Source organism: Bos mutus, chromosome 6, assembly GCF_027580195.1.
Source record: "Bos mutus isolate GX-2022 chromosome 6, NWIPB_WYAK_1.1, whole genome shotgun sequence".
In the NCBI taxonomy this organism is placed as follows: Eukaryota; Metazoa; Chordata; class Mammalia; order Artiodactyla; family Bovidae; genus Bos; species Bos mutus.
In genome coordinates this window covers 13,150,547-13,164,632 of record NC_091622.1, presented here as the reverse complement: position 1 = coordinate 13,164,632, position 14,086 = coordinate 13,150,547, and the positions used below count along the sequence as shown (strand labels likewise).

General features: G+C 43.6%; 1 protein-coding gene across 13 annotated transcripts in view; it reads left to right on the top strand.

The window, feature by feature from the left end:
- Positions 1 to 14,086, top strand: part of ALPK1 (alpha kinase 1) — a 123,002-nt gene that overhangs the window by 86,139 nt on the left and 22,777 nt on the right. For 12 of the 13 annotated variants that reach the window (XR_011464452.1, XR_011464450.1, XR_011464451.1 and 9 more), the window contains 2 exons: positions 7,123 to 7,321; positions 12,988 to 13,047. Coding sequence is in view for 10 of the 13 variants with exons in the window: in XM_005904782.3 (XP_005904844.1) it covers positions 7,123 to 7,321; positions 12,988 to 13,047 (259 nt within the window). In the remaining 3 variants the exon portion in view is untranslated. The remainder of the gene's footprint in view (positions 1 to 7,122; positions 7,322 to 12,987; positions 13,048 to 14,086) is intronic. The other variant, XM_070372004.1, reaches the window with a different exon arrangement.

Here is a 14,086-nt window from a genome sequence, read left to right as displayed (position 1 = left end):
AACTTCTGTAAACACTTTAGAAATGAATTCAGAGAGTTTGGCCTCTCAGCAGTGCTCAATAGCTGACAGAAAAATGTCTAATTAGTGCAAGTGGAAATAATAGGGCCACTTGGATTCCTTCCATCCTCCTCCAAGTCTACTTTTCCAAGGAACTCAAAGGGCCTTTGTCTGGCAGGTCACCCTCTCTCAGGCTTTTGTGCTCCAAACTATTAAGAGTAGAAGGGGGAAAAATAGATGAGGCAATGTTCTCTGCTCAAATATATGGCGTGTTCACGCGGGATGCAGAATAGGGTGTTTGCAGCATCCTTTACAGGTGCTCGGGAGGGATTCCTCCATTGGCCACAGCCAAAAGCAGCTCGCACGTGCATGCTGAGAAAGCTGCCTTTCAAGCACCAGCTTTCCTTCACCAACTGCCATGGAGCCTGCTCATTTTCCTTTTCTTTCCTTTCTTTTCTCAGTTTCTAGTAACATCATTCCTTAGACAGGGCAAAGAGAAGACAGAAATTAAATGAGAGGCTCCACCATTTTCTGAGATAAACCTTAGAGATGGTATAGGAATGATCTGTTACTTCCTTTTTGCTCTATTGAAAATTCCACTGACATTTCTTTTAGGAGTCTATCTTCGCTTGTCGCTATTTTGGCATACAGGGGAATGGGAGCACAGGAACTAAGCTCTCTTCCCTATTTTGTTCCCCTTCATTTATTTAGCACCCATAATGTGCCAGGCTCTGTGCTGAACATTTGACCCACGTTTCTTCTAATTCTCAAACAGCACCAAAAATCGATATTATCCACATGTCACAGATGAGGAAACTGAGACTCAGAGAGGTTAAGTAACTTGCCATGGCAAATGAATGGAAGACCCTGGACACAATCCAGATACTTACGGTTTCATCTCAGACATTTTTTATCCCTAGAAGTGGATTTGCATAGTTTTTATATCTCTGATGTCCCTGCTACTGCTGCTGCTGCTGCTAAGTCACTTCAGTCGTGTCCAACTCTATGCAACCCCATAGACGGCAGCCCACCAGGCTCCCCCGTCCCTGGGATTCTCCAGGCAAGAACACTGGAGTGGGTTGCCCTTTCCTTCTCCAACTCCACCTAATTTTTACTGTACCTTCTTGAACTTAAGAAATACAGTTTTAAGTGTCATTTGGGGTTCAACTTCTATTTATTTCTTTTCCTCTTTAGTATAGGCTTCTTTCATGCCTGCTAATTTTTGACTGGATTCTAGGCATTATAAATTTTACCTTATAATATGGCAGATTCTTTGTGTGCCTGTAAATATTCTTGAACTTTTTCCTGGAACTCAGTCCAGTTAGTAAATAGTTTGATCCATTTCAAGCTTGCTTCTAAACTTTCAGAGTGGGCCAAGAGCCACTTTCTCTGAAGTTAATTTTGTCTCACTACTGAAGCATTACACTTCTGAACATCCTACCCCATGCCCTGTGAACGACATGATTTCCTACTCTGGCTGGCAGAAACACAAACTACATGAGGCTTGGGGATTGTTTCCTCTGTTCCAGTCAAGTGGTTCTTTCCCCAGCATTGGGTGGGGATGAGCTGATCAGTATTCTGCTGAAGATTCAAAGGGACCTTCTGCAGATCTCTGAATTTCTTTCTTTGTGCAGCTCTCTGCTTTTGGTACTTTGCTCTGTGAACTCTGGCCACCTTATCTTCCACAGACTCTTAGAAGCTCCATCCCCTCAACTTGGGAAGACCACCTCATTAGACTCACAGAGCATCCTTTCAGCTGTGTAAGGAATGCCCAGTTGGAATAACCTCCAGTTAATAACCAAATTATCATTTGGTCTCATGGTACCTACCAGCTTTCACTAGAGAGTTTTAAAATACTGAAATTAAAGGTCAGAGATGACCTGGAAAGTTTTCTTTCTCTTATTTTAAAATACATAACAAGAACACTCTTTTCAATTGGGATTTGTTTTTATTTGCCCCAGTTTTTCTTTTTTTCTTAAAAATATTTTTATCATAATATAGGATACAGCGTCCTAAGAACCACTGTTTGAACTCAGTAAGTGATGAGTTCAGCCCTAGCTCCAAAGACCCAGATTCCTATGCCCAGATTACTGTGCGGATTAGGCCCTGCCCAGAACCACCTTGATCAGACACAGGGGGAAAGCAGAAGAAAGACTGGCCCTCAAGAGACTTGAGTTCCTCAAGGATCAGCGAGGTTGTCAAGAAACTGAAGCTCTGTGCCCTGTTGGTGGTATTGTAAAGTGGTGTAACCGCCATGGAAAACAGTATGGCAGCTCCTCAGAAAATTAAAAATATAACTACCACTTAATCCAGCTACCCCAGTTCTTGGTATAGATCTGAAAGAATTGAAAGCAGGGCCTCAAAGAGGTATTTGCACACCCATGTTCATAGCAGTACTATTGACAATACTCAAGCGGTGGAAGCAACTCAAATGTCCACTGACAGATGAATGGATAAACAAAAACTGGTATATTGTGTAATATTCTATACAACATTTTAAAGGAAGGAAATTTTGTCACATGCTACAACACGGATGAACCTTAAAGACTTTATGCTAAGTCAAGTAAGCCAAAATCTGTATGATTCACTAGTATGACATACCTTAGAAAAGTTAAATTCATAGAAACAGAAAGTAAAACGGAGGTTACCAGGGGCTAGGGAGAAAGGGTTTATTTAATGTGTATTGAGTTTCATATTTGCAAGATAAAAAAGTTCTGAAGATCTAATTTACAACAATATGAATACACTTAACACTACTGAATGCCATACTTTAAAAAAGGTAAGATGGTAAATTTTATGTTCTGTGCTTTTTACCACAACAGAAAAGGAAAGAAAAAAAAATGATAGAGACTTGAGTTCCTTCCTGCCTGACCCTGACCCTTTTGACTTTGTAACTTTGGAAAGTCGACCTCTCAGTCTCCGTTTCCTTAGCTTACTTAGATTTTGTAGTTCCTATAAATATAAATGAAATCATGTGTGTGAATGTTTTTCATAAACTATATGGTACTACAAAGATGGAAACCATTATTGTCAAGGAGGAAAGGGAAGAGAATCAGCCCTGGAGAACAGCTGCTGCTGCTAAGTCACTTCAGTCGTGTCTGACTCTGTGCAACCCCATAGACAGCAGCCCACCAGGCTCCCCCGTCCCTGGGATTCTCCAGGCAAGAACACTGGAGTGGGTTGTCATTTCCTTCTCCAATGCATGAAAGTAAAAAGTCAAAGTGAAGTCGCTCAGTTGTGTCCGACTCCTAGCGACCCCATGGACTGCAGCCCACGAGGCTCCTCCATCCACCGGATTTTCCAGGCGAGAGTACTGGAGTGGGGTGCCATTGCCTTCCCTGGAGAACAGACCTGCCTCTAAACATTGCATCCCACATAGGTACTCTTACCCAGAAAACTGAAGTGAGACCCCTATGAGAATGAAGAGCAGAACTAAACGTCAGGCATGCACCTCAAAGAGAAGGGGCTCACTGTGGCTTGCTGAGTACCCTCCACGGGGTCATGAGCAGGGTGACAGGAATAGAGTCGCTGTTTCAAAGAACGGTTTAAGAGAGCCTGGCCGTGGCGGACGCCGCACGTTCTGCAGACAGCAGCTGAGGTCGCAAACCAGAGGGCCGTGTTGTGCACCTACCATAGAGAGGACTCTTGATCAGAGACTCCGTGTTAAACAGAGCTGGGCAATAAAGTCAGCAATTTCCTTTTCTATCTCTAAATTTACGTTTTACAAATGTCAGATGACTGGCTTGTTCTCATTTTAAAACTTGTGTTTTCAGATTAATGGTTTACTTGATAATCCTCAATAGAAGTTTTGAGCATTTCAGCTTTAGTTAGGCATTTTGGGTTGAGTTAAACAGAGGCTCACACAAGGAAATTCTTAGAATAGGGTGTACATCATTATGAACATACACATGGGATGGTAAAGGAAGCCTGTAACTCTAATAACAGCATTGGTGAAAATGTGGATCTGGATTCACAGTCACATTCTTGGACTTCACGCGGGTGTTATACATAAATGTAGCTTAGCTAAACTCTACTCTCTGCTTCTTCCTATCCTGCAGCAACTGGAAAATTCTGTGTTTCTTAGTTTAGACTGATAAATTCATTTTTCAATTCAGACCACAGAGTCATGGGCTAGGTATGAGGTAGGTACTCTTAGGTTAGCCTTCAGCTGGTGGTAAGATGGGGAGAGGGGATCAAGGTCAACAAAAAACGTTGCTGCTTCAAAGGCAGGAGCTGTGAGCAGAGCAGTTTCCTTTAGAAAGGGCTATGGTGTGTTAGGTGGACTTCCCAAATGGCACTCATGATAAACAACCCACCTGCCTATGCAGGAGACCTAAAGAGATGCAGGTTCGATCCCTGGGTGGGAAAGATCCCCTGGATGAGGGCACTCTAGTATTCTTGCCTGGAGAATCCCTTGGACGCAAAGACTCACAAAGGTTTCGGACACGACTGAAGTGACTTAGCACACAGCACACGTGGTGTGTTAGGTAATGATTGACATTGGGGTCTTTACGCAGATCCAATAAATAACACCTCTCTTACCCTCCTAGAGCAAACTAAGAAATAAAACAAAAGAGTTAGGGAGACAAGAGATTAAATATTACCTTTAATTCTGACAAAGGCTAACTTGGAAGATACAGCTAGGTTTTAGGGCAAGGGGTTCTGCTAGATGAACCCCAGAATTATGTTGACTTCCCTATTCAGTCACAGAAATTACTGAGCCAAGCAGAACACCGCATAAGGGGTGGTTTTCTAGATAAGGCATGACATAGAAGAGCAGATAAGAATCCCTGTTTCCTTTAGACACTCTGATCCCAAAAGAAAAAATTGAGGAGCTAAGTAATGCATGCCCAGTTTCTTCCCAAGTCTACCAATCAAAATCGTCCACCTCTCCTGGGGCAGAATAAGTAGAAAGAGGCCAGGAATGCTACAGTAACTGAGCTCCCTGCATGTGGAAGGAACCATCAAAAGGAGAGAAGAGATATTCCCCCTAACAATTGGTATTACTATTAATATCACAATTTCAATAGTGATCAACTAAGAACAAAAGGACAAATACAAGAGCACATTATCACTTTTTAAACTTAAAAAACACAGTAATAGGTTAAAAGCCTTAACAAGAATTCATTCGTTTGAAAAGAGGATTATTGTGGTGGTTCTTGGTAGCAAGGTATAAATGAAAAGAAATATTGAGTTGGCCAATACATTCATTTGGGTTTTTCATAAGATGTTCTGGAGAATCCAAATGAACTTTTTTGGTCAACCCAGTAGGATTTTAGGAGTCAGAATGGGAGGAATAATTCAATTGGATGATTAAAATACTGATTTTGACAATTAAGTAAATAGAATCTGCCTCCTAGGATTTTTGGTGATGATTAAATTAATACATATAAAGCTCTTAGCACTGTGCCTGGTACCTAGTTTTACCCAATAAATGTTAGTACTTATGTGATGAAGAAAGCAGTGTTTGTATAAAAAGATTGTGGTAGGAAAATGGACAATGCTTATAATGCTTTCTAGGCTTCATATTCGGAGAAGGCAATGGCACCCCACTCCAGTACTCTTGCCTGGAAAATCCCATGGACAGAGGGGCCTGGTGGGCTGCAGTCCATGGGGTCGCTAGGAGTCAGATACGATTGAGTGACTTCACTTTGACTTTTCACTTTCATGCATTGGAGAAGGAAATGGCAACCCACTCCAGTGTTATTGCCTGGAGAATCCCAGGGATGGGGGAGCCTGGTGGGCTGCCATCTATGGGGTCGCAAAGAGTCAGACATGACTGAAGCGACTTAGCAGCAGCAGGCTTCATATGTGAACTGAGAAGCCCAGTAAACATTCTACTTGGTTTAGCAAATGGGTGGTAAATTCATTTATGTTATCAGCTGTATGACTTTTAGTGTCTTTAGTGTAATAATGTCTTTAGTATAATACCTTAGGCTTCCGTGATAGCTCAGTTGGTAAGGAATCTGGCTGAAGGTCTGCTGGAGAAGGGATAGGCTACCCACTCCAGTATTCTTGGGCTTCCCCTGTGGCTCAGCTGGTAAAGAATCTGCCTGCAGTGAGGGAGACCTGGGTCGGATCCCTGGGTTGGGAAGATGCCCTGGAGAAGGAAAAGGCTACCCACTCTAGTATTCTGGCCTGGAGAATTCCATGGACTGTATGGTCCATGGGGTTGCAAAGAGTTGGACATGACTGAGCAACTTGCACTCACAGTATAATACCTTAAAAGCCCTAAATATGGTGTTTTTCCATAAAAGTTTGCCTCATTTATATCTCTATTTCTCACTCTTTGTTATACTTTCATGTCTGCTTCTTTTCTTATTTTATTCATTAACTAAACATGATCATATAAATATAAAATATTACCTAGAATTCTGTATTTCTTATTAATTAAAATGTAGGCAATAAATGAAGCAGGGTGTTATGAACTGATGTGGAAAGCTATGCTAGATGTTATGGTGACTGAAGAAACCAAGTAACACAACACTATGTCTAGTGTAATTTCATTTAGGAAGGAAAGGAAGGAAAAGAAAGGGAGAGAAGAAAGAAAAAGAGAGAAAAGGAGAAAGGGAGGAGGAAAGGCACCACAAGGAATCAATTAATGTCTAAATATACATAAAAGGGTAGAGGAAGTTCTGGAAAGATCTCTGTGAAACCATTATCAGGAAGAACAAGAATGCAATTGGTGGGAGTCAGGGAGAAAATAAGGTAGGGAATCAGGAAACAAAGGGGCACATTTAATTTTGACTGGGTATTGTTTGGACTTTTAATAATGGGATATATGCATTTTATCACCTGTATAACTTTAGAAATGTAATAGGGAAAATGGAATAAAAAATATTTAATCCCACAAATGAATTGGGATGACGACGACGATGATGACTGTCTTTTGGTTCAGTCTCCTCCTAGACGGGGGAGCCTGGTGGGCTGCCGTCTCTGGGGTCGCACAGAGTCGGACACGACTGAAGCGACTTAGCAGCAGCAGCAGCCTCCTAGCTCTCCTAGCTCTAGGTTTTGTTCTTTTGATCACAATACCTAGAAGACTAGCCTGGTCCCAAGGCTGCTCTCTTTTCTGCCGGGCGCTCTTTCGGTTCTGTTGATGGTGTCTGGTGGATGTTCCCCCAGGCGTCCCTGAAAGCCTCCATCCTCGCCCGGGACTGCGCCACGGCCGCCGCCATCGTGTTCCTGAGCGACCGTCTCCTGTACGGGCTCGACGTCTCGGGCCAGCTGCTGCAGGTCGCCAAAGCGCTGCACAGGCTGCAGCCCGCGACGCCCATCGCCCCGCAGGTGGTCATCCGCCAGGCCCGAATCTCGATGCATGCAGGTAGGCTTCCTCCGGCGGGCCCCCTTGTCCCGGAGTCGTCCCGTCCGGGCTCGTCTGCACTCGGGGCTCCTTGACTTCCACGGGGCCGAGGGGAACCGCGGCCCGCGGGCCTCCCTTTGCAGCCTCCCGCGCTCCCGCCTGCCGGCCTGCCGCGGCGCCCTTCCACCCGCCTCTTGCCAGCACAAAGGCCCTGGCATAAAGGGTTTCAGAGCCAAAAGCAATAGAGAAAATTGTGAAAGGGGGTGGAAAATACTAATTGGAGCTTTTGTCGTCTAACAAATCTGTCCCGCTGCTTTCAAACAGGGGTATCTGAATTGCTGTACTTCTGACCAAGAGCCTTTAAAAAGCAGATTAGAATTCTACTATTTTCTCTTAGCTCTGCTGTCTCCTTTCTGTAGGGCCACTTGACTATGCTAACAATAGAGCTGACAAACCCACTGAAGTAATTTGAGATTTTTTTTTCCATCACTAGGAGCACCGGTACAGTACCTGATTAGGCCTTAAAGTATCTTTTTTTTGTCCTTCTGTCACTTTGAATGAAATGAAAAATGAGGCTGACATTCTAACTGAGGCTGTAATGTAGAGGAGCGCTGGTGGGGGCAGGGGCCTGCTCTGTGTTACAGCAAAGTTCACTTCCATAGAGTTCTTGAATTATTTAAATTACTGATAACCATAAGGTTTAGAAACGTGTAGCCTGCTGTACTCATTTCCAAGAGTGAAAGAGTAAAGGACAAAAGTAGAATGCCAGTGGCCTCTCCCAGAAACAGAACTGGCTCACTTTAAAAACTGGGTTTAGCTATTGCTATTGTTTTAATAACTCAGTACTTGAAGAGGTCAAAAATATCTTTTAACTACTTCATTTCCTTTGAAAAGGAACTGTACTGACTATACTGAATGAGACAGTTGCTGAATACAGAGAGGGGCAGAGATAAAAGGACAGAGAAATGGGCTTGTGGAGGCTAACTTTTCAAAAAGCCCAAGCTCATTCACTCTCAAGTTCTTGCAGCTGTGTGTAAATTGTACCCGGGTCTTATTATATAGCGGAGAAGGCAATGGCACCCCACTCCAGTGCTCTTGCCTGGAAAATCCCATGGATGGAGGACCCTGATGGGCTGCAGTCCATGGGGTCGCTAAGAGTCGGACATGACTGAGCGACTTCACTTTGACTTTTCACTTTCATGCATTGGAGAAGGAAATGGCAACCCACTCCAGTGTTCTTGCCTGGAGAGTCCCAGGGACGGGGGAGCCTGGTGGGCTGCCATCTATGGGGTCGCACAGAGTCGGACGCTGAAGTGACTTAACAGCAGCTTATTATATAGTTTTCTAAAGTAACTACATCAACAGAGTTGAACTTGGGGAAAAAAAGTCTTACTTCAAATGTCCATAATTGGGGACATTTTTATAATGTTTGGGGTTTATCATCTTTAAGGTATGAGAGAAACCTAACCACTAATGTTCCTCCTGACAGCATCAGAAGGAATGATGTGTCAGCAGAATGTTCTCCGATGAGGGGGCGGTGGCACCGAAACATGAGGGCTGGGTATGGGCAGGCAGTGTCCTAATGTTTGTTCTCACTAAATAGAACTTGGAACAGAGGGCATTTTGTATAATACATGGATTTGCTGTAGTGTGACGTGTTAATCAAGGTCAAGTCGGTAGGCTAGCGTGTTGATAGCTTTGCTTTACACGAGCAAATAATCTTTTCACTTATTTGGTTGGTTGGTTGGTTGTCTCTCACATCTCTAACCAAGGTAGTATAGAGTTTTTCTCCTGATGATGGGTTAAGCCTTGCTACCATCATGAACAGTACACTTCTCTGCCCACATATCATATGTCTAAGGTAAAAGTCCTAGATCTTATTCTCCAACAGTTGGAGTTATCATTTCCTCAAAGATACTACCAGAAGTGCCACAAGAAGACAAATTCAGTCTCAGGATTAGGTGCTTACTTGTGAACATCTGCCCCCAAACATCTCTTGAGCCTCTACCTACGCTGGGTTTCCCAGAGAGAAAGGGGGCTTAGAGCAGGGGTGGTGTCCTGGAAAGCAGAGAAGGTATGGGGGAAGGGCATCTCAATCCCCAGCATTTGGGAAACCTGATGGAGCAGAAGTGTGTGTGATACCATAAGGGTAAGGAAAAGGAATGAAAAGAATACGAGGGGACAGCACAGTCTTCCTGTTTTGCCCTTTGACCTAGCCTTCCTGGTATCCACTCAAAACGCATTCCAAAGGTCTGAGTATTCAACATCATGAGATTTCAGAGGCAAGAGAGGATGCCCTGGGCCTGCTCAGCTCACTCTTGTCTGAAATTAGACAAAACCTTTCAAGCCACAATTAGAGATAAAGATTCAGACTTACAGTTCCATCAACATGGAGAATGCGGAATCTTCTCCCATTACATAAATATAGTAAACTCAATGTTTTTAAATGCACGAAATATAGATGTTCAAAGTCAGAATAGTAGATTACTGCTCCTGACACTATAGCCAAAGGGATTTACACTTGGATACACTCTAAGGGAAGGGATTGCCGCTTTAATTCCTGAGCAGGGACAGGGCGTTGGGCTTCGTGGGGTGAAATATTTGCATAAAGCTGGAATTCTTAAAAGTTTGCACAGCTATGAAATGGGACTAAACAGCTCTATCAACCCAACCAGAGAAGTGGGGGAGGGAAGCCTGCTCTCTGCCCAAGCTCTGAGATGGAAGCCAAATATATATATATTTTGTTGTTGTTGTTCAGTCACCCAGTCGTTCCTGACTCTGCGACCCCATGGACTGCAGCACTCCAGGCCTCCCTGTCCCTCACCATCTCCCAGAGCTTGCCCAACTTCATGTTCATTGCCTTGGTGATGCCATCCAGCCATCTCATCCTCTGATGCCCTCTTCTCCTTCTGCCCTCAATCTTTCCCAGCATCAGAGACTTTTCCAATGAGTTGTCTGTTTGTATCAGATGATCAAAATACTGGAACTTCAGCTTTAGCATCAGTCCTTCCAGTGAATATTTAAGGTTGATCTCCCTTAAGATTGACAAGTTTGATCTCCTTGCTGTCCAAGGAATTTCAGGAGTCTTCTCCAGCACTGTCGTTCAAGGGCATCAATTCTTTGGTGCTCTGCCTTCTTTATGTCCAGCTTTCACAACCGTACCCAACCACTGGGAAGACCACAGCCTTGACTATATGGACCTTTGTCAGCAGAGTGAAGTCTCTGCTTTTCAACACACTGACTAGGTTGTCATTGCTTTCCTGCCAAGAAGCAATTGTCTTCTGATTTCATGGCTGCAGTCCCTGTCCACAGTAAATTTGGAGCCTGAGAAGAGGAAATCTGTCACTACTTCTGCCTTTTCCCCTTCTATTTGCCATGGAGTATGGCAAAAAGTGAAGAGGAACTAAAAAGCCTCTTGATGAAAGTGAAAGTGGAGAGTGAAAAAGTTGGCTTAAAGCTCAACATTCAGAAAACGAAGATCATGGCATCCGGTCCCATCACTTCATGGGAAATAGATGGGGAAACAGTGTCAGACTTTATTTTTTGGGGCTCCAAAATCACTGCAGATGGTGACTGCAGCCATGAAATTAAAAGACGCTTACTCCTTCGAAGGAAAGTTATGACCAACCTAGATAGCATATTCAAAAGCAGAGACATTACTTTGCCAACAAAGGTCTGTCTAGTCAAGGCTATGGTTTTTCCTGTGGTCATGTATAGATGTGAGAGTTGGACTGTGAAGAAGGCTGAGCGCCGAAGAATTGATGCTTTTGAACTGTGGTGTTGGAGAAGACTGTTGAGAGTCCCTTGGACTGCAAGGAGATCCAACCAGTCCATTCTGAAGGAGATCAGCCCTGGGATTTCTTTGGAAGGAATGATGCTGAAGCTGAAACTCCAGTACTTTGGCCACCTCATGCAAAGAGCTGACTCATTGGAAAAGCCTCTGATGCTGGGAGGGATTGGGGGCAGGAGGAGAAGGGGATGCCAGAGGATGAGATGGCTGGATGGCATCATCGACTCGATGGACGTGAGTCTGGGTGAACTCCGGGAGTTGGTGATGGACAGGGAGGCCTGGCGTGCTTAGATTCATGGGGTCGCAAAGAGTCGGACATGACTGAGCGACTGAACTGAACTGAATGTATGTATATATCCATCCAAAAAGAAAGAGCAGCAAATCTGTGCCAGGTGTCTATGTTGAGTCTGAATTTACCCACAATTACCCCAGCAAGTAATTAAGAGAAAACTAATTCAGTACTGAAATTTCTGGGGCCTCTCAGATCAAGTACAAACCTCTGCTCCAGAGAAACATCCACACTCCAGAGGTGTCTCTTAATGTCCCGACCAGAAAGATACACAGTGTCACTTCTGCCACGTCTTTTGTCCACAGTAGGTCACAGGGCCAGTTCAGGCTCAGGGGAAGGAAAATAAATTCTAGATTCCACTTCTTGTTGGAGGAGTGGCAGGGTCACATTGCAAAAGAACATGTGGGTCGGAAGAGATTGTTGTGACCGCCTCTGGATCACACTCTGCCACAATCAGGCATATGGCTGTGTGTGCACTTTGAAATAGGGTGGTCAGGGAAGGCCTTATGAGACAGCGAAGTGACATCTGAGCAAAGACCTGAAGGAGAAGGGAGCAAGCCTTGTAGATATCTGAGATAAAAGCATTCCAAACTAAAATAAGTAAATACAAAGACCCTGACGTGGGAACAAGCCTGACAGGTTCAAGGAATAGTCGGGAAGCCACCATCACCAAACTAAGAGTGAGGATGAGGGAAAGAATGGTAGAGATGAGGTCAAAGAAGTCCCAGGGGCCAGACCATGTAGGGCTTCGAGGGACCTGGAAGCGGAAATGGACAAAAGGATAAATGATTGAGATTCCTACTTACATTCATAGGTTAGGCCTATGAATTAGATTGGGCTTATGAATTCATAGGTTAGGCCCCTCCTACGTGGTGTTGATGAAGTCAGTGAAAAGTTTACAAAGAACTTCTTCTCTACCAACCCCCTAAAAAATTCCCTCCTGATAATTCTGTTATGGTCTAGTCACTAAGCTGTGTCCAACTCTTTGCGACTCCATGGACTGTAGCACACCAGGCTCCTCTGTCCATGGGGTTTCCCAGGCAAGAATACTGGAGTGGGTTTTTTGTCTCCTTCTCCAGGGGATCTTCCTGACCCAGTGATTGAACCTCGGTCTCCTACATTGCAGGCCGTCTCCCGCATTGCTGGCGGATTCTTTACCAATTGAGCCACTAGGGAAGCCCTAATAATTCTGTAAATAGTCTTATTCACTTCACAGGCAACTCAACTCTACTTTTGGAGTAGAGTCCTGGCATAGTTTGCACAAGAAGGAGATGCAGCCTCTGAGAAAGATTTGCCTGTACTTCTCAAGCCTTACTCTGTATGAACGGATTATTTATTTATATAAATGAACACGTGTGTACACATATACACATGTGTATATACTTGGGAATCTAATTGCAGTTTCAGTTACTACATAACTTCCCATCTTACCAGTTCCTGAAAACTGCATCTTCTTTTTTACTTTTGTGTGTGATGTAGTTACTGATTTTAAATTTTAAAATATGATGTTTCCCTGTTATAATGTGTTTACCTTAGAGCATGAACAGCAGTAGTATTTAAAGCACGTGTTCAGAACTAATTATGTGGCATTTGGTTGCTTCTTTTCAGGGAAACTTTTAAAAGCAGAGTATATCCTGAGCAGTCTAATAAGCAACAACGGAGCAACGGGTAAGGTGCTGTCATATCGTCACCATAACCGTCACGCACTGTCCCTACCAGAATTCCAGTTCAGAAACAACTCAATGACCTCGTAGTTACTGTGCACTGAATATTCCCGAAATCCCTGGAACTGGCTCTGCCCCAGTGAAAGAAGTGGCTTTGGTTGAGCAGTTTACTTCTCTATGTTTCCATTTTCTCTTATTAAAAAGGAAAACAAAACAACCAAGTCTTCTAATATTGCCCTGCTCTATTGTGGAGGGTGTTACCTAATCTGCATTAGTTGTGGAAGTAGGTAACTCCCTGGGCTTCAGAAAAGGCTCAGCTGAAGCTTTGTAAAGAATTGTGAATGGAAATTGAGCCTGTAAGTTCAGGAGAATACACTTACAGCTTTATGTATTTCAGTGATCTGAAAAATAAACTGTATTTGGCTATAGAGAAAATGTAATAAAACTTATTTTGAAATGGATTTCTTAGAATATTTTAACATACATGAAAGGAAGGAAGTCCTAATAGTTGAGTAACAAGTAATTTAAGCCTCAGATATCTTGTCTGAATTTCTAGGCATTCAACAAGTTTCCCAGCAAGTTGAACACAATTCCCAGTCAACTTTTTTTATTCCTATTTTTTGGCTGTGCCATGCATGGCATGTGGGATCTTAGTTCCTGGACCAGGGATTGAACTCATGCCCCCTGCGTGGAAGTGCGGTGTCTTAACCACTGAAGCTAGGGAAGTGCCCTAGTTGACTTTTAAGCTCAATATACTTGGATATAAGGTCCCAAACTCCTTGAAACTTGTAGACATTTCCAGGGGGAAGCCAATTGGAAATAAAAATATTGACGATAATACCTCTTTTCTGTGGCCACCATCACTAACCTACAATATGCATTATTTCCCATCTTCTGCACTCCCCGACACACACACATATAGATTAAAAGCCAGGGAGAAAGTAAGGGGGTCAATGCGGTAGAGAATAGTGAGAGATTATGATAAAGAGCCTGACTATTTTTGATGTTTGGCCACTGGCAGTTATCAGGTCCCAGCTTCTTGC